Below are 21603 nucleotides of genomic sequence, written 5' to 3'. Positions count from 1 at the left end.
AGAAAGGAAAGAGTTACACTGTGGTTGTTCACAGGAGACTGAATGAAAAGGGTGAATCTGCTCTGGGGATAGCTATCTGTATCAGAGTTTAGGAACAGAAGCAGGAAAAAAGGAGGGATTTCAGAAATTTCAGACTATATTGAGTAGTAAATTACCAAGCTGATTATAATAGGAACAGGTCTCGTTAGATAGCTAGGGTAACATGGTAAGAATAAAGTAAAGGCCAGAGGATGAGTGTCTGCACAGGAGAAAACGTACTCTCTCAAGTTCTGTCAAATTGGGGGGCTGACTGTATACACAGATGTTAATTTGTGTTATCAACAGAATTTGAATTTGCTATCTCCAATAGGACAGAAAGACAGAAATAGTGTAACATATATATATATTAAAAAGTGACATTGAGAGAGTCAGGTTATGGACTTCTTTTAAGGACTTCGAAGTAAAGCATCAATAGAACCAATAGCACCAACATGAGATACATTGGGGAACAGAGAAGTGTTCGTTTGCAGCAAGGGTCTGTGCAAATTACAGTATGACTGAACTACTTATAGAATCAGAATCAGAGTGGTTAAGGCTGGAAGGAACCTTAAAGATCATCTAGTTCCAATGCCCCTGCCATGGACAGGGACACCTCCCACTAGACCAGGCTGCTCAAGGCCCCATCCAACCTGGCCTTGAGTGACACTTGTAGATGTGTAGAAAGACATTCAGATGAATAATACTGACGGCACAGTGTGTATCAGGGTGAAGCAATAGGTGGACATTTCAGTGATGTGAAGGCCTGATGGTAGTCGCTGATGTTCAGGAATAGCTCGCTCAAGAGGGAATTGAGACAAAGGCAGCAGGCAAATAGCTCAGTAATTCTTATTAAAGTCATCTCACGAAACAACAGCAACAACAAAAGGCAGCAAAAGTAAGAAGCTATTGTGAAAGCTAATGACCAAAGTCTGAAATAATTATCTGAAGTGGAAATGGAGGAGCGCTGGTGGAAGTTGATGAAATAATTAGGAGATGTTATCTATTTCCTGAGAAACTTCAAGTAAAATAACAGGGAGAAACTTTCGAGTGAAATAAGAGAAAGCACTTTCACAGGTGCTGCTACTGTGTGAGACAAAAGGACCGCTGAAAAGGTCAACATATATATATATATGAGAGAGTATATATATATACTGTCTTGTGAGACAAGACAATACATCAGCTGAAGTGTGTAAAGCATTGGACCGTGGGGAATCCATCATGACAAAAATTTAGCTTCACCTCCAGAATAATGCCCATCTCTATGAGGGTGAAAGTCATGAAGGTCACGAAAGGAATTTTCCAAGACTTGCGGTTATTCTGAAGCTCTGAAGTTATCCAATAAAATGGCAAGAATTTTTGAGAAAAAGCATTTAAAGGCATATTAAATAAAAGTTAACCAGTGCCTAAAATAACCATAAAATTTTACCCATTAGCTTGTAACCAGGAATTGTAATGTCAGAATGCTTTTGGTGAGTTGACTGTTTAAAATGCTAATACTCTTTGCTGTGAGGCACAGAAGCAGCACACCCAAAACAACAAGATGGTTATTAAGTGCTGCACAAACGCATCTTCTTTATCAGTCTACGAGGAGTAGAAGGATCCTGGCTTCTGAGTGGGTGTATTCCAAAGCTAAATAGGAAATTAACCACTGTTGCTTAAAGTTGTATGTAGGGCATGGGATATTTTATAAGGATGTTTGTTCTAAATAGGGGAGGCAAGATCTCAGTATTATTTGCTATTTGTCCCTCCCAACCAAGACAATCCTATTATTCTATGATTATCAGAATCCGGGCTAAGTCAGCTCCACACTATTGCTTCAACTATTATTGTTAGACTATCACTTTTTCATTGGCAAGGAGTAACTGTGTTTTCTTACCCCAAACTGTTTTGCTTTTAAAGAGCAAACACTCATTGGGTTTGTCCATTTGTTTCTATACCTTCCTCAAAAACAGCACTCTAACTAGGAAAATGCATCAAAAGCTTTGGTAGACAGATGTTAGGAGAAATAAAGATTTAGAGGAATTGCATCTAGTGTCGGTGCTCTTTCAGCATTATTTCACAGCATCATGCCTTTGGCCAGCATTTGGGAACACATGTTTTGGAAGCTTGTCAGTATGAACTGCCATGACTTTTTAAGAAGTAGAGTGACAGAAGCATAAATAAGCGTGGGTTTTGCACAGACACGTTTACGCCACGTGCTGGTGGCATGCTTGTTCCCAACTGCATTGCAGCAGACTAGATAAGAATGCATCACAAGAACCTCATACTTTGCATGCAAATAAAGACAAACTGATAAGAGGCTTAGAGCATGGGAGGGCTATATTGGGAAGGGGGGAAAAAAAAACCCAACCAGTGCCAAAACAATAGAATATACCTAGTGTTTCCATGAAAAGCAGTCAAATACTACACAAATTAGATAGTGTCAAAGACTATGCAAGGATTCAAACACCTAATTCCATGTGGAATCAGGGTGGGAAAGTGGTTGAGGGGTATCTGGTGTCATAGGAAGATGGCTTGGTATGAAGAGCAGGAGTTTATTTGAACTTGAAGAGTTTTCCAAGCAAACAATGGGGCAGACTACAGGTTAAAAATTTGATCAAAGGAGAGGCAAGAATAATTTGTCACCTCCAGGAGGAGAGCTCTGAGCAGGGGGCTGTGTAAGAGAGCAGCCATTGAGCTGTGCACGGAAACTGCGTACCATTGAGAAAAATCTCACAGCATTGCTGGAAAAATCTGAGCCCTGTGATACACCAGCTGACAGGGCCCTCAGTAATCTCATGGCTTTTCTAGTTTTACAGCAAACTCTTAAGGAACGTGGGTCACTTACCTGTATCACTCACATAATCAGAAATGGATTAAAACTCTCCTACTTCCTCTCTGCTTTCTGATTTCATGTCCAGCAGAATACTTCAGTGAGCATCCCTGCCCTACACTAAGTCTACTAACCTTGAGCTGAGGTTATGCTTCCTAATTTCTCACTCTTTGCCTTACTGTATGTGTTTTCAGCACATTCGCAGATGATGAGCCAACAGTTATTTTTTTAAGTTTATAATTTGCCAAGGAAAATACCTTATTTTAATATTTAAATAGCAAATTATTCTGTATAGGACAACATGCTAACAAATGATATCCAGTGATAAATTTTCTAGATTTACTGTAATCATGAGTCACTTCACTCACAACTGTTTATGATCTTCCTTTAATATGCTTCACCTTTGCTGTATTCACTTGCAGGGGGCTAGAAACTGCCAACTCAGGACTCCCTGAAACAGCTAAATAAATGCTTTCCTAATACTGCTATCCATTTTAAAACATAAAGAAAGTTTCACAAGGTAATTACAATTTCCTGAAAATTTAGCAGAGGGAACACAACTTGGCTTTGCACTGGAGGTAGGCAAAACAGCTCAACTCCATGCACAACAATAACCTGGGCATATTTTTCCAAACCGAACCCAGTAACAATTCGGTTTAATCACAGAACTATGTCAAGTTCTCCCAAACCAAATCAAGTACTTGGGCAAATATTTGAGATTTAGCATTAAGGGAAACTGCACCTGATTATTTCTTCTGGGACTCCAGATCTGCTATAAGCATTTTATCCTTCACATAACACCTCTCTACTAACGATCGCCTTGCAGATGGCAAGCTATGGCTTGCAAAAATCAAGGGAATTACTGAAAGTTGCTGGGGAACCCAATGGGAGTAAGAGGCAGAAATTAGCCAGCTTGCACAAGTTTGTGACTTTAACGCCAGTTTTCTGTCAAGCTCTATGACAAAGGGGAAAAAACATATTCAAAATCCAGAAGGCGAATAAAGAGCATCTGAGAATGTCTTGGTTGTTGAACACACAAACAGAACTTTCAGAGGTTCATTTGGTAAGGAGAAATCACAACAAGGAAAACAAATTAAAGCCTCACAAAGGGTCCCATAGCCCTTATGACACGGGTGTTTATGGCCACAGGATTTTTTTTAGTATCACTTTATGTATATGTGCTAGATTCTAACAATCTTTATGTGTGTGTAACAATCATAGTGGTAAAGAAGGGCTGGATGTTTTTAGCCATGGATATTCTAAACCAAAATACAACGTCAGTATTAATACAGGAAATCATGACAAAAATGCTATGGACATCGGGTTGTTGCACTCTCCAATAGTTTCTTTGCCTGCTTCAGTACATTCCCTTGCTGAGCTTCAGCACACACACATAAAGAAAATAACCAACACCTAAATACCACAGCAGTTTTGGTTATGCTACTCTGACATTTACATCAAAATTCATGCCACACTGATAGTTTGTCACCCTTTCTGTGCACTAATTTCCAACGGTAGGAGCTGCTGGAATGTTAGGGACAAGAGATCAGTTTGATCAAACAGTTTGATAAGGTTGTGACATACACAAGCAAAACACAGTGTTTGTAATTTTCTATTCATTTGGAAGTCTGGTGGCACAAACAAGAAGTTAAACCATGCAGGTTTCCTATGAGCTATAGATACTTGAATCACCATTCAATATATCATCAAAACTAAAGTTAGGTTTTTGTCTGGATGCACCTGGCTTTACTTTGAAGCAGCTTGACATACTGAGGCAAATGTGCCTCTGTCACATGTGCCCCTGCTAAGACAGCTGGAGTTGTTCTTCTTTTCTTGGGATGAGCTGCACTTTGATCAGAGTTGGGCATTTTTCCTGGGAACTGACATTAATGAGCAAAACCCAAAGGACCCCCAACAACCATGCTCTGATTTTACAGCACTGGAAACCTTCTCCATTCATACTGGACTAAAACTTCATTAGAGTCAAATAGATATAGATAGGTAGCATTAAAACAAGGCCAAAGTTGGTCCCATTTTAACAGTAAAATTAGAGTATTTTCCCTAGGGAATTCCTGTAAGGAATAAAACCATGACAATAGTACACTTTGTGTAAAGAGATAGAGGAATAGAATAAAAAACATAATTGAATGCAGATATTTCACCTTAAGAAAATTTCCTTTTATGAAACGTTTCAATTTCTAAAAAACAAATGTGAATCTTTAATAATCAGATTTGGAGGTAAAAAAATAAACCCTACTCTTCTCAAAAATGTACAGGCTTAGTCCCACCTATCTTTAGTCAGCTGAAATTGGTACCTTAGCATCAACGTTGCTTGGGGCTACGTAGTGCGCCATCCATTTTCTTTCTTCATTTTTCAAGGGGCTTGATTTGCTGCTTGAATGCTGTTGAGGGAGGGAGAACAAGGGATGAAAAAGAGAATGAAGTCCAATTTTTCTACTTATTTCAACTCCACCACGTGGAATTATAATGTGGAATGGGTGATTCACTACTTCTTATTGTTTGTAGCAAACAAAATTAGTGTCCCAGGAAAGTGGCAGCTGTTTCTGTGCTACATGGAGAGACATTGGCTCCAGGTCCTCATAGCTCCAAATAGCTGAGAAAGGACAATGTTGTTTTGATGAAGATTTATGTCCTATAATTCAGAGTGGACTCGGCCTGTTTATAGTCTGGGAGCAAATCTGAATTAAATGCTCAGAGACTCCTGCCTGGCATGTTTTGTTTTCCACTTACCTGAGGGAAGGCAGAAGAGGCTGATGCCATTGAGATCGCTGCTGCATTAGAAGCAGGTGCTGCAAATGGCACCTGAGTATTAGTTGCTGGTGCCTCCTGAAACATATTTACAGCCTTGAAGAGTGTCAGAAGTTGCTGAACAGGTGTTTTATTACATTGAGTCAGAGCTCCACCCCTCCATGATTTCTGAAACAGGAAAATTTCCCACCCACATTACTTGTCCAAAGAGCACATCTGATGTAAGGTGCAAATGTTCATACCTGCAGGTCTTGTGACTGAGCAGCGCACTGAGAGACCAAATCATTCCCACCCAGGGGATTGTGGAAGTGTAATAATAGAATCATAGAATTGTGGAATGAGTTGGGGATCTCAGGGCGGGGATCTCAAAGATCATCTAGTTCCAACCCCCATGGGCAGGGTCACCCTTCTCTATCAGATCATCAATCAGGTTATCGCTATAACCGGATTGGAGATCTGATTTAGATTATTGCTGTAGTCTTTAAGTGATGATAATAGCCTAATATACCCATCTCCCTATTGTCTCCATGCAAGGACCCCGAATTCCATGCACTATTGTCTCCATAATGAAAAAAAAATATATTAAAAAAAGATGGGAATGAGGATTAGAAGGGTGGCATTTATGTATGAAGATATTAAAAATTCTTCTGAAGGAATATGTTTTTCCATAATTTATGCATTAGTGTTTGTTTTTATTGCAGTGTTCTACTTCAAAAGAAATTAAAGCAGCTAGAAATTCGTTAGGCAACATTTCTGTGCTCCCTAAAACAGAATGTATCACTTTTCCATTTGGAATGCTGTACTTATTCCAGGCTTTGCATTGACTGCAGTAGGCATTGAAACAAATTTAAATTATTCTAAAACATTTTTACCTTGAAACATCGTGAAGCCTTTCAACAAAATAAATTTATTTCATATTTTTGGAGATTTTAATGTGGTTGTCCCCAATTCAGAGCTGTCATTTTCCAATGCATTAAACCATTCAGATTTCTGAGCACTTTTATCCAAATCACCAGCGAGCTGTGCATTACTAGCAGATAACTGGAGTTTAATGGCATGAGCCTGTACATTTTATGATTTTTTTAAAATCTAATCGCATTCTGTATGCATTCAGCACACCTCTAGGAAGCACGGTGATTAACTTTTCTAATCCATTACGCAAGCACTATTAGACACACATACATTTGTATTGAAAGTCCTCCCAAATGATTAAAAGCACTGCTTATGAAAGGACTTGAGATTAATGGGATGACAAAGCATGATGCTTCCTATGAGGGACCTGTATATGTATGAAATCACAGCCACTGTGACTGTGGCAATGAGTGTTGTACAAGGACCTTGACTGACAGAAACTAGGCACAAACCCAGTCACTTCCAGCAGTCTCATTACATACTTTTCTTATATGCACAGAGGAATAGATATGAAAAGCTGGTGTTACCAGGAGAACAAGTTAAGACAGTTTGATCATCTTACCTGCAGCGTTCCATCCTTGCAAAAGTTTGATTTTCCAAGGTTTAATTTTATGCCCACATTTACGGATGTTTTTTTCTTTAATTAAATAAGCACCTTTATCACACCGTGCGCAGGAGAGCTTTGCTGTGAGCTTCCTTTCTCCCCTTCAGCATACTGAACCTTTTTGATGGAACAGGAACTGCTTAAGTGAAACAAGAATAAGCTAAACCACAGCAATAGGCAAAGGATAGTCACAAGCCTCTCCCATGCTTTGGCCTATGCCCTGCTTAGTATGAGCACTCACACTTCTGTAAAAAAAATATTTAGAATTGGGGGGGTGGGTGTTCCTGTAAAAATGGGGACCAGAAACAATTTTTAGAGAAAAGTGATTGCACATGCATGCATATTTTCCATTTCTTCTGCTGCAGCTCGTCCATATCCTTGACTCAAGTGCCCAGAAGAAGTGTGGTAAAACAACAGAAGAATGAGAACTTTAGATACAATTTCTTTGTAGTTTTGTCCCACAGGGTTTACCAGCTCCAGCTCTTGTTTTTGCCATGTATGGAAGCTAAAGAGTGTGAGGATTTTGCATGAGAGCTGGTTTTCTTTTACACATGTCATATTGCACGCTTGGTCTTAAGACAAAAGGAAACGGGGAGTGGGGGGAAAGAAGCCTCCAGCATCCCGTAGGAAGGTGACTAAAGTTGCTTGTTGCCTAACTACCAACTCTTCCTTCCTGACTCAAGCCTTCCCAATATGAAATACCTGTTTGTTAAGCTCAAGTCAGAAGCTGACCAAGGTACCTTTGACTCAAAGCTAGTGCTGGTAATGAATTATCTAAAGGAGTTCAAAGTTCAAATTGCTTTTCACTGTGAAGCTCTGTTTCTTTTGAGGAAAACATGGCCTTTTCACTAGGCACTCAGGATGGGCTTGACCTCACCTAAATTCTGTTATCTAAAAGTTAGTCTTCTAGTTTCCTGTGTTCTGAGTGGAGTCAAAAGCTAGTGTGAGGACTGCAGGCAGTGACTAAGCCCCTCTATATTGGATTCTTCTGGAGAAGCCTAAATGCCCAGGTCACACTTGACACCTAACTTCTGTATGGCTGAAGGCAGGTAGGGTAAATCCCACCCTCAGTAATCAGAATGTCCTCTTTAATCACTTGCTTCCAGAGTTACAGATGCTGAGGGAACCTGACACTGAGGAACTCAGTGGAGTTGCTAACACGTGATTCAGGTGGCGGAAATGAGAAGCGGCAAAAACACCCCTGGGCAAAAGCTCCACTAGCATATAAATGAAAAATCCTCTCAGGGATTTATGCAAACAACAAAAAAGAGGTTTGTGATAATCCAGGTGGTAGGGAATGCAGAATACTATGCTTCAAGCACCAGAAGGAGCACAAAACTTCCTGCCATATTCCATCTGGGCATCACCTAAGGCCCCTGTGGTCATGGATGGGGCAGCTTGTCTTGGGGCTGCTATTCATAATGTTCAGGCTGTGCAGTGGTAGCTCACAGCCAGGCATATTAAGGGAGAAATGCCAAGTTTTCCAAGAAACCCCCCAAGCTGCAATCTGTGGAAGTTCCGAAGCTCCTTCATAAGCCTCTGAGATATGTTTGGGACACATGGGGAGTGTCAGAGGCAAGAACATTCTAGCATGTCAGAGGCAAGGACATGCTAAAACTATCTGAAGGTAATGCACTCTCAACTTGTGAAACGGAGCCCAAGAGGTCAAATCATCAGCAGAGGGGTGGCCAGCAGGGACAGGGAGGGAATTGTCCCTCTCTGCTCTGCCCTCGTGAAGCTTCAGCTGGAGTGCTGTGCCCAGATCTGGCACTTGCAATACAAGAAAGATGTGGAACTGTTGGAGAGGGTTCAGAGGAGCCATGAAGATGATCAGAGGGCTGGAGCAGCTCCCCTATGAAGAGAAGCTGAAGGAGCTGGGCTTGTTCAGCTGGAGAAGAGAAGGCTGTGGGGGGACCTCATTGCAGCCTTGAAGGGAGCAGAGAGACAGGAGGGGAACCAACTTTTTAAAAGGGCAGACACTGGCAGGACAAGGGGAATGGATTAAAGCTAAAGGAGGGAAGGTTTAAATTGGATATTAGGGGAAAGTTCTTTACAGAGAGAGTGGTGAGGTTCTGGAACAGGCTGCCCAGAGAGGTGGTGGATGCCCTGTCCCTGGAGGTGTTCAAGGCCAGGTTGGATGGGGCCCTGGGCAACCTTGTGTAGCTCCAGGCTGGAGGTTGGTGGCCCTGCCTGTGGCAGGGGGGTTGGAACTCTGTGATCCTTGGGGTCCCTTCCGACCCAGACCATTCTAGGATTCTATGATCACAGGCTTTTTTTTATATCATACTCTAGCAATGTCATTGCCCCCTCTTGCTTTAGCACATCTTCCCTTCAGATTTCCCAGATCACCTCACTGAACATAAGAGAAAAGAAGGGCCCAGCTTCCCTGAAGGCCCTCCTGGTTTACTCCTGATTAGTATCTTTACTGGAAACAGCCATCTTCTATTCCCCAGGGATACAGCTAACGTGACTCATAGCAGTATGATACTTCAGGCATGTTAAAAGTAGTACGGCATGGTGTCCCATGTGAATAAAACCAGAAAGGTTCATGCTGGGAATTCAGAGATCATAGCAATCTCCATGACAGCAGTGCCAAATGTCACGCACAGGCATCAAACTTTAACACAGTGATGGCTGTGCAACTTTGCCTGACCTGCATCATTGCTGCTGGTTACCCATATGCCCTTTATTTTATATTATAGTATTATAGTATAAGAATATTGGTATTGATAAATACATTGGTCATCATGAGAAAGGCATAGATATTATTATTGGTAAGTCAAATATGAGCACATTAGGACAGAAAAAGTGAAATGGGTTGATAAAACGTGGAAAATCCATTTAGATCAGCAGAAGAATGGGTGTTTCTCTGTACTAGGAGTAATATATTGTTTTTAGGAGGGTTCTGTATGCTCCTCCCTATTACAATTATGTGGGGGCAGAGATATTTTGTTTTACATATATACTAACTTTACCTAAACATGGCAGGGGTGGGGGGGGGGGAGTGGAATTAGGTGATCTTTGAGGTCCCTTCCAACCCAAACCAGCCTGCTATTCCCTGTCCTGCTCAGGATCGCGGTTCTTAGCAGCCTCACTATAATCCCGCATCAAACACTAAAAGACAGTGAGGCTGCTGAAGTAACTTACCCAGAAATCACTGGCTTCCAAACCTTCTCAGCTGTAAGCAAAGCAATGGTATCTTGGTATCCTGATAAAATCAACAAGTGCTGTGGGCTTTGCCTTTGAGCTTCCTTTTTTGGTCTAACATTGTCAGCTTGAAATTTCCAGTGTTCACTGCAATCAGCTCCAAGGGATAACATATAGTACAAGAAGCTAGTCCATGCATATAACTGTTGGTTTCCTGGATATAGGGAGAGAGATGTGGTTTCCCGTGAGGACAGTTGTTTGGGAGTCCCAGGCAGGACCAGGAGACCCTCAGACATGTGGCAGGTTTGGCACTGATCGTGGCAGTTGCTCAAAGCCTCCCCCATTGCTAAGCAGGATCCCTTTTACTTTCTCAGTGTATGGCACCTTTCTGAGTGCATCACCTTTTCAGCCAAAAGCATCATAGCCAGAGACTTTGAGCAAGCACCAGGGTACTGCTTTTCCCAATGTGGCAACGGCTGAGGCTTTGGCGTGATGAAATTCCCAACTTTTCTTTCATTTTCTATGTTACAGAAGATGGTAGGACAGTGTGCTGTGGGACCAGAGCCCACATCTGATGCAGTACTGCTAAGGAATTAAGTCTCTCCCTCCTAATTAACCAGGAGGAACAGAAAGAGCCAAGACATTTTACCCTAAAAGATGCAACCCCCTTCTACTCCACACCTCAGGGCAAGCAGCTGCCTCCAGTATGAGAGCTCTGGTGAGAAAGCACAAGCTACGGGAAAAAGATCCTTAAGGAAGGTGCACCCAGCCCAAGCACTGTGGGCATTTCCCGTCCCACTCCCAGGCTGAAGAGGAAGAGGAAGCATGGCATTAGATGATGAATGCACTCCAGCTAAACTTGCACTGCTGAAATTCCCAGTGCCTCTTTCTTGCATGAGAAAAGCCCAGCTGCTGCAGAAACTCTACGTCTGCTACTCTCCACATGTGCAGAACCCATGTTCCCATTGCCATGTTGATTTCCAGCCTTGTGACCCATTGTGCAATGTGAAGAGGTGGCCTGGCAGCGTACCTTGCCCTATATACAGTGTGTTGTCACAGGGAGGATGGAGCGGCAGCTTTTCCAGGGCATCTGGTAGGTCATGTAAGCAGTGCTTAACAAACCCAGGCTCTGTCAGAGTCACACAGACACCCCACAAACCTGCCATTTTGTGCCACCTGAGACTGAGCTATCATCCACGTCTCGTGCTACCTGCCCATTGGATGTGGTGTCAGTGACACTCCGTGTGTGACCCCACAAAACAACGCCATTTCTTGGGGAGTACCAAAAGGCTTCCCAGCTGTCTGGGGAGCTGAGTGTGGGAGAATTTAGGACTGGTAGGCAAAAGAGCCCAGCCATCATTCCACATGCTCCCCCCTGAACAAAATACAAATCGGTGCAGGAATCTAGCGTGGCCACTTACTCACAGAAGGGCTGATCGCAAAGATTAATCTGTGTTAACAGCTCCATATGGAAAGACTTTAAAGAAACAATTGCAAAACACCTCAAGGAAGTGTTTCAGAAATGCGTAAGGAAAGAAACATTCTCCAGGAGATAGAGATAGGCAACTATGTAAGTACATCCTATTACATGTTAAATCACCATTGCAACATGTTACAGTGCTAAAACTCACAGACATCAAAGTCAGGTATGACTCTCGGCTCAGGTCAAGAAAACACAGATTAAAGAAAGACAAATTTGTCGTGGCAAACATTGCCGAATAGCCATTATAACACATGCAAGGGAACCACATGTTACTAAAGCGTGTGGGAACCTGTCTGAACAGCTACAGCACGCACGTCTCACGCGGGTTTGATATTTTGGCCCTATGTGATGTAATGACTGAAAACCTACTCAATTAGAACACAGTGCACAGATGTGACATGGAAGGAAAATTAACTCCCCCGAGTCCGAGGCAATGATAAGGTCAGATTAACCCTTGGTAAAGAAGAAATTGTGTGGTGGACAAAGGAAAAAGTCAATCTTGCTTTGGAGGCTCAGTGTGGCAGCTCCGCGCTAAGAACTGGTGGGAAAGGTTGGGGTGGGCTAAAAGATGTCTGTGGAGGCATGGCTCTCTGTTCCTGCTGCAGTTGAGGAAATCTCGGTGGTATGATATGAGCTACTCCAATTTCACAATTTTGGCTGAAAGCCTGACCTCTTTCAGAGGTGATAAGAAGGCAACAGCCAGGTGTTAAAAAGAAATGCACAGTACATGGGGGAAAAAGGAAATATGAATCTTTCAACATAAACAAAAACTTGTAGAATATAGGGGAAAAAACAGGTTTTCAAGGGTGACAATAGGAAACATATACTTAAATATATAGCATATACACTTAAATATACAGCATACATGTATACATTTAAAAAAATTTATGAGGAGAAAGCGAAATCCTATGAAAGGTCTATACTTATTACTTCATAGAGATGGAAAAGTAATCACTAATGATGCAGCTAATGCAGGATTGCTAATGAAACATTTGTGTTCTATATTGGGAAGGAAGGAACTTTGCATGTTTCAATGGCAGGTATTATGAACTCCTTGCCACACATAGCCATACAACACATATTAAAACCAAACAGAGAACTTTCTTACCCATTATTTCTAAAAGCATAGGCTAGGAGGGTTCTTGACTCAGCTATTTTAATCTTTGGGATACTGCAGAACTGCAGAAAATGGAAAGAAAGCCAATATTGTGCCAGTTTTTGAAAGTAGAAAGAGGGATGTGGTAAGGTGCTGGTAGATTGGTTACCCTGGGTGCCACTGCCATAGTGGGTGAAATATCTGATTAATTAAAAATAAATCATCTTATGTTATCACAGAATGACAAGGTTGGAAAAGACCTTTGAAGATCATCAAGTCCAACCATTCCCATCCTATGCTAAACCATATCCCTAAGTACCTCATCAACCCTTTTTTTGAACACATCCAGGGTCAGTGACTCAACCCCCTCCCTGGGCAGCCTTTTTTCTAATATCCAATCTAAACCTGCCCTGGCACAGCTTCATGCCATTTCCCCTTGTCCTGTCTCCTGTCCCCTGGCTGAAGAGACCATCGCCCACCTCTCTGCACCTTCCTGTCAGGTAGTTGTAGGTGGTGATAAGGTCTCCCCTCAGCCTCCTCTTCTCCAAGCTAAACAGCCTCAGGTCCCTCAGCCGCTCCGATCATCGGGTCCAACCCCCCTGCCAGAGCAGCTCCCTAGGACAGGTCGTCCAGACAGGTATTGAATCTCTCCAGAGAAGGAGACTCCACATGCCCCCGGGCAGCCTGTCCCAAGGCTCCCTCACCGGGGAAAAGTTCTTCCACATGTTGGTGTGGAACCTCCTGTGCTCCAACTTGCAGCCATTGCCCCTTGTCCTGTCCCCACAGACACTGAAAAGGGGCTGCCCATTTCCCCCTGCATCCCACACTTGAGATATTTATAAACATTAATAAGGTCTCCCCTTAGTCTTCTTTTCTCCAGGCTGAACAGTCCCAGCTCGCTCAGCCTTTCCTCATAGGGGAGGTGCTCCAGGCCCTTATGACTCTTGGGTCTCTTGTTATTCCTCAAAATGAGGTCTGGCAAGTCACACACACTCCTTCAGCCCTGATGTAGTTAATAGCAGTACTTATTTGAAGCCAGGAGCTAGTTTCAGGTTACTTAAATACCTCCTTCTTATTTATGTTTTGTACAGCATTTGCTAATGTATGCATGTTTATATTGAATACAAGCTTCAGCATACAAAGCAATTATACTCTGAAAACTGCACCCCACTGCACAGGGGAGTGTTTTCTCTGAAAAAGATCAATGACATGTAATTAGTTAGCCTTAGGACAGTTATTAACTAGTACAATTTACTGTCTCGACAACAAATGGTTCCACCCAGTCAAATTCTGTATGTATGTGTTTGCTTGCATATATATATGTGTATGTGTATGTATATGTACACACACATATATGTACATATAAAAATATCCAGGGAGATTTGGAGTAAAAATGATGCCTGAAACGCTTTCCATGAAGGGAGAAATAAGGGACCTACCTGATCTTCATATGAACTGAATGCCTACCCGTGTGATTCAGTAAAGAGTTTAAGAGCTTGATATCTGGAAAGTAAAAGGATGGGGGGAAAAGGGCAGAAAAGCTACTGGGAACCAATCTTACTATTTTTTTTAATCTCTTTCTATTTAGCTCTGTAAAAGTCTTATATTTGAATTATGCACAGAAACACTTCTTAAATTTCCTTACCTTAGGTATGCACTAGATGCCAGTAAGCTGATGTGTGCTCTTCCTATGGATGCACTGATCTCGCAAACCAGGCTACCGGAGCTGTCATCCAGTGACCAGAGAGCGACAGAGCTGTAAAGGGTGTCAAAGCAATTACAGGGTGCTCCACCAATAAGGTGCACAGGGTACTAAAAGGGTGACGCAAGGTGACACCACGGAAAGGAAACCTTTCAGGGCTTAGCATTAGCCAGAGGTTCCCTGCAAGGCTGTGAACGGTTTCAGTAAGTCCTGAGGGACCTTCTAGAAGCCAGTCAATATAAAATGGTGGGCTTTTAGTAAAAACCTATTTTTGTTCTATCCTGCAATTGCAGGAGTGGTTTTTACTTAATAGTCTATTGTGCAAAGACAGTAAGATTTTGTTATGCAAAGACTGAAATTGTTAAGATCAAGATCAGTAGCTGATCTCAGAATTAGTCCCCAGTGGAAACATCACTGAGAAAAATTATTCTTCTGAGCAATTTTTAAGAGTTTTACCAGTCTCAGATTCTATTCAACATCTTCCTGAGTGATTTGGAAATAAACAAGGCATCCTCACTGGCCAGATGTTTGGTAGAACACAGATTGATTGAGTGCTGAGTAATACTGAGGACAGGGCAATTATCCAGAACGCTCTGACCTGCTTGATAAACTGGCCTGATTAACCACAGTTAATTCTAACACACTGAAGTGTGAAGTTATGACTAAAGGAATGACAAATTTTGTTACCATTGGCTCCCCCTTACAAAAGGGAAGACTGTGGTGTGGAAAACACAAACTTGCCAGCTCATGGAAGGCAACAACTCAGAATGAGTGTCTAATGGCAAATGAAGACAGCTGGATTCCATATATAGAAACTGGGAAGACATGGAATGGTAAATCATGGCAGTCTAGGGAAGTTCCCACTGACTGGAAAAGGGGAAAAATAACCCCTATTTTTAAAAATGAAAAAAAAAGAAAACCTGGGGAACTACAGGCCAGTAGTGCCCAGTAAGATCATGGAGCAGATCCTTCAGAAAACTATGCTCAGGCACATGGGAAAATGAGGAGGTGATTAGTTACAGCCAGCAGGGTTCACTAAGGGCAAATTGTGCCTGACAAATTTGGTGGCCTTCTATGACAGGGTCACAGCACTGGTGGATAAGGAAAGAGCAACTAATGTCACCTACCTGGATGTATGCAAAGCATTTGACACTGTCCAATGTGACATCCTTGCCTTTAAATTGGAGGGACCTGGGTTTGACAGATGGATCACTTAGTGGATAAGGAATTGCCTGCATGGTTGCACTCAAATAGTTGTGGTCAATGGCTCAGTGTCCAAGAGGAGGCCAGACACAGGTGACATTCCTCAGGCATTGGTACTGGGACCCACACTGTTTAACATCTTTGTTGGCAGTATGGACAGTGGGACAGAGAATACACTCAGCAAGTCTGCTGATGATACCAAACTGTCTGTTGTGATTGACATGCTGGGGGCACAGACGCCATCCTTAGGGACCTTGACAGGCTTGAGAGGTGGGTCAGTGTGAACCATATGACTTTCCATAAGGCCAGGTACAAGGTCCTGCACAGGGATTGGGGCAATTCCAAGCACAACTATAGGTTGGGTAGAGAATGAATTGACTGGGAGAAGCCCTGAGGAGGCGGACTTGGGGATGTTGGTGGATGAGAACCTCAACACAATCTGGCAACGTGCACCTACAGACTAATATCTGGGCTTGGGCCAAACTAAGTGAAGTTAAAAACAAGATGCATACTTACTACTGGAAGGCAATCACCCTCTGCAACACACTTCCATGAAATACTGTGGCTTCACCATTCCTGATATCTTTAAAAGAGCAGGGGTCATTTTTCTTCAAGCTAGATTTTGGTCAGTCACAGGTGCTTGGGATAAATATTTAAGTGACTGTGTGACAGGTAACAGGCCTGACAGATGATCTGATGATGGTGCTTATGGCTTTTATAAGTCTATGGGAAGCAATAATATGAATAAGCTAATACAATTACAAAACTGCATTTGCTGTTCTATTTTGCTCTTCCACAGTCTTGTAGGCGCTAACCAGAGCCAAATAATTCAAGACCCCTCTACAGTGTTATAAAATGGACTTATTAAAGAAGTGTATGCTGGTAGGACCAGTGGGAAAACACCATGCCCTGTTTTGCATATCATTATGCATTTGTCAACAAGGATTGCAAAGGTAAAAGATGCAAAAAACCTAAATGTCCCTCTAGGCTTAGCCATAGCCTCCAAGAACATTGCTGGCCTTCCTCACTTCTCCCAAGACCTTCCATTTTGCAAGTGACCACAGTCTTTTAACAGTGCTTATCCATCTGGGGGGCACCCTAGAACAGGCAAACACAAAAACCTTTGGGAGATACCCAGTTCCCCACTGATGTGTGAAAGGCTGAAGCTAGAAGCATTAGTGATGCTCTGTAAGGAAATTACATCCGACCCATTCATAGCAGTAAGAACCATCCCTTGTGAGTTGCAAAGGCTGTGAGAAAAATCAGTCCAGGCTGACTACAAGACCAGCTCACAGAGTTTCATTCTGGAAGGATAAATGCAAAGTGAAGAAGAGCTGAGAGCCAGAACCTGTCTGTAATCCACAAGAACTATTTTCTGAGAACCTACCCTGGACAAACCACACAGTTAAAGCTACAACTTTTCAGTGGTATAGAAATAAAAGTGTGAATATATCCGGAGAACCTCCTTACAGGAGCAAGGCAATCATTCCACAGACACCCCTCCCAGCCACTGACTCTCCTTCTCCCCTGTACTTTAAAACAGGGAACTGTGCAAAGCACTTTTGTCCTTGGCTGGCATCTCATTACAGAAACACTGTGTCCTGCTCTCTCTATCAGGCTCTGATGATGCTATTTGAAGCTTCAGAGTGCCATGACTCTGCCAAGCGCACTGTGGATATGTTTATCTGCTCATTTGGAAAACAGAGATTAAATCCTACATATGAGCACTGAAATGTGGCTGGAAGCCCCAGAGGCCACCACAGCAGGACCCCACCCTGCTACCAAAACCTTGCTGTGTAAACGCAATACAGAGTCCTGTACACCAGCCAACCCCAAGCGTCAACTGGGAGAGGAGTGCCTGGAGCAGCCCTGCAGAAAGGGATCTGGGGGTGCTGGTCTGTATGAGCCTGCAGTGTGCCCTGGCAGCCAAGGGGGCAAACCGCATGTGGGGGTATGTCAAGCACAGAGTAACCAGATGGTCAGAAGAGGTGATTGTCCCACTGTGTGCAGTGTCAGTGAGGCCTCACCCTGAGCACTCTGTGCAGTTCTGAGCCCCACTGTTTATGAAGGATGTGAAGGGAGAGAACACATCTAGAGGAGGGAACAAAGCTGGTGTTGCAGTATTGCATAGCTGGGTGCTGAGAGAGAACGGGGGCTGCAGAAAATGGCTACTGTAAGGAGCTGCTGGAATCCTCTGCAGGTCCCAGACTGTAAACATCAGCCAATTCAAGGCCAGAGTTGCTGCTGACCAAGGCTGAGCCAATCAGCAATGGTCACAGCACCTCTAGAAATCACATACAGGAGAAAAAAAAATGCAGGCAGCTGCATTTTGCTACCAGAAAAGGAAGTGAGATGTAACGAGCTGCACAGACACCAAGGCCAGGGAGGGTGAGGGACAAGGCGCCCCAGGTGCTGGAGAGAAAGATGCCCCTGCAGCCCCTGGAGAAACCCATGGTGGAGCGGGTGTCCCCCCACAGCCCATGGAAAAGGCTGAAACCTCATGCAGAGGCCCCATGCTGGATGGAGCAGGTGGAGACAGAGAAGATGCTGTGACTCACATTGGAGCAAGCTCCTGCCAGCACTTGCAGCCCATGGAGAGAAACAGAGACACAGAGATGAGCGAAAGAGACATTTAAGCCAGAACAGGTTTGCTGGGGGGAGGCTGGTGACCCTGCAGAGAACTGGGACTGAGAGACATTGGGATTTATTACTGCCCACCATAGCAGCGATCCACAGCGGGGCAGCTGATGAAGAGATAAAGCCCTGTGGGAGAGGACTCACGTTGGAGAAGTTTGTAGAGGACTGTCTCACATGAATGGGACCCCACAGTGCAGCAGGGGAAGGGTGTGGAATAAATGCCCCTGCCCCAGCCGAGAAGGAAACCAACTTGCAAGGGACTGACCGAAGCCCCCATTTTCCCAGTCCCTGCCCCCCTGTGCCACAATGGGGGGGAAGAAGAAAGTGAAATCATGACTAGATTGAAGTCTGCTAAGAAGGGAGGGGTGGGGGAGGTAGAGGTGTTTTAAGATATGGAAAAGGAAAACAGCTCACAAAGAAGTGACTGAGAACCCCATTTTCCCAGGCCCTGTCCCCCCTGTGCCACAATGTGAGGGAAGAAGGGAGCAAGATCATGACTAAAGGGAAGTCCGCTGAGAATGGAAGGGTGGGGGGGGGAAGGTGCTACCGAGAACCCCATTTCCCTAGTCCCTTCCAACAGCAATAGTCTATGCCTTGCTGTGCTGCAATTCCTTTTGCAATCCAAAGACTTTTAACACTGCAATGTAACCACAGGTGACTGCAAATTGTAGATGCTGTACTGTTATGTACATCGAAAAACTTAATGCAACCAAAGCTTCATCTTCCAAACTAACCTTCTAAAAGTACTACAGCACCAAAAAGAAGTGCCTGCACAGTCCTATTTGTATTGTTTGCTTTCAGTATTACTTTGGTCAGTAATGTGGATAATTATGGACAATTAGGGAATTTGCACCAAATGTCAGTAACTGAGAAGTGAATGCCCTGAAAAACATAAAATAACTCTTGCTCTGTACAATATTAGTGTGTTTTATGTTACTAATTCAACATAGAGCCTGAGTTGCCTGTGGTGAACTCAGTCAAAATGAGCTTACTTGTGTGTTTGGAAAGAAACACTTGCATATGCACACTGCTATCACTGTGTGATCCAGGTCTGCGTGACTTTTAATCTCATGAGGCTATTTCTCTACTCTTTCATGGTGGGTTTGTTACAATGAATAAATAATGCATCTTAACCCTAGGGAACAAACCAGGCAGTGAGAGGCATTCAAGAGGAGCTGGAGGGTGCTTTGCTACGGGTGCAATCAAAGTGTTCCTCTGTCTCCTCCCTCTTGGGAACAATGACGGAAGCATCAAGTAGACAACCTCCAACACAGCACATCTGGCCCAAATGGGCAAGTTATGCTGTGTATGTACATGTCTCTGCACCATGTTTGGTGCAGAGTCATTCCAAGTGAAATGACACATCCCCCATGTGGGTGCCTCCTAATTCTGCAGGTGCTGAGCCCATGTAAGACCCAGCCAACAGCTAAGGGCAGGAAGAGCTGAAGAATTCAAGGAACTGTACATCCGTGCTTTTGTTTTGTGTGTGGGGTTTAGAGCCAGCAGAGCATTGTTGTGTTCAGCTTCAATATCCAGTTCTTGCACTACCACTGCTCACAGCCCGAATGGGAAGAGGGACGAGTAGCCAAGCAGTGAGGAAGTGCACAGAAGAGCTTCACAGAATCACAAGGTTGGAAGAGACATTTGAAGATCATCAAGTCCAACCATTCCCATCCTATGCTAAACCATATCCCTAAGTACCTCATCTACCCTGACCAAGGTTGGGAGTCTCTTTGTTAAGTCCCTAACCAAAGCTCCCTTAAGGCAACAGACTTCCCTATGTAAAGGGTCCAGCCTACAGGTCAGGCCCTCAGTCCTCTCCTAAAGGGAATCACCTAAAACAATGACCCATCTTTTTGTTTTAACAGAGCCTGTTTTGATAGTGTGCTTAGGGTGTCTTGTCCTAGGGAACACAACCTCAGGAATCATTTTCCTATCAGCTGTCTCGTTATATGGCTGGTCCCCTTCTAGTAGGGCCTCGTATCTATTGCTCAGAGGAACTTGAGGAGGAAGGACAGGCATGGAAGGCACTCTCCTACTACCCTTGCCACGCACCTGCTTCCATTCATCCCTTCCATTAAGACTGTCCAGCCTGGGGGAGGGTACAGGGTCCCTCCAGTCCTGGGCACTGTCAGCTGGGATCTCACATTCCTGTGGCTGGGAGGAGAGAACCTGGCTCCTTCAATCTATCTCCATTTCAGCCTCCCTGCTGCTCATGAGCCTGTCTAGTTTATCTTTGAGAACATCTACCTCTTCTTGTAGGCATGCTGCTCTGCTGAGGAGACCCCTAATCAGCTCACACAGCCCTGACCAGAGCTGTCTCCTGCTGCACGCACGCTGTGACACCCCCTGCACCCCAAGCCCTGCACTGCCACACGCTGCTGCGGCTGTTTGAGCTGCCCTCCTACTTCACACTGGAAAGTGTTGGGGTCACGGCCCTACGCCGGGTAGACACCATCACACAATAGCGTACCACAGACAATGAGCCTCACCTGCCAGCTGCCTGTGCTCCTCTAATTCCTCTGCCCGGCGGGAGGGCCGCCTGCTCTCCTGCGTGGTGCGGGCGGTCAGCGACAAGCGGCTCCTTGATCCCTTTTAAGGCTAGAGGCGGGGTCACGTGACGCCAGGGGGCGAAGGAGCTGCCGGGCAGTCGCCGCGGGGCGAAGGAGCTGCACACGGGGCGCCCGGGTGTAGGGACCCTCTCTGCACAGCCCGATCTGCCGCACATCCCCTGAACTTGCCCGAGTGACCGCCGTCCCCGCTGATCGTCGCTCACCGACTGGTGACCGTTAAGGTTTTACGGCGTTTAAATCCCCCGCGGTTGTTCCGGTCCCGCCTCCTTCCGCGCCTGATTGGCTGGGTGAGCTCTGGCGAGCTGCCGGGCAGTCGCCGCGGGTGGAAGGAGCTGCCCGCGGGGTGCCCGGATGTAGGGATCCTCTCTGCACAGCCCGGTCTGCCGCACGGCCCCTGAGCTTACCCGAGTGACCGCTGTCACCGCGGATCGTCGCTCACCGACTGGTGACCGTTAAGGTCAAACCATGGAGAACTTCATTAACACTCTTTCAGTTGATCTGGTACCTGTGGCCTGTGTCTCCTCTGTCTCTGTCCAAAGCCTCCCGTGGAGGTGATCTGTGCCCACAGGCTGCCATGTCGCACGTGCCTGCCCTTCTCTGGATACTTACCTACCATGTGCCATGGTTCCAGCCACAAGACTGGCCCA

At 44.4% G+C, this 21603-nt stretch overlaps 1 protein-coding gene across 1 annotated transcript in view; it reads right to left on the bottom strand.

Annotated features, from left to right (window-relative positions):
* The window catches only part of LOC311197031 (cytosolic phospholipase A2 epsilon-like), a gene marked incomplete at both ends in the record, with an annotated part of 51465 nt that extends 30354 nt beyond the window's left edge, over positions 1-21111 (bottom strand). Inside the window, 2 exons of the mRNA XM_084270717.1 lie at positions 5146-5284; positions 20876-21111. Of these exons, the coding sequence (XP_084126843.1) occupies positions 5146-5284; positions 20876-21111 (375 nt within the window). The remainder of the gene's footprint in view (positions 1-5145; positions 5285-20875) is intronic.
* Positions 21112-21603: the final 492 nt, after the last annotated feature.

The sequence above is a fragment of the Gallinula chloropus genome (genome assembly GCF_964237585.1).
Source record: "Gallinula chloropus genome assembly, chromosome: 14".
NCBI classification, from domain to species: Eukaryota; Metazoa; Chordata; class Aves; order Gruiformes; family Rallidae; genus Gallinula; species Gallinula chloropus.
Note: the sequence above shows the minus strand (reverse complement) of the source record. Positions and strands in the feature narration are given on the sequence as shown.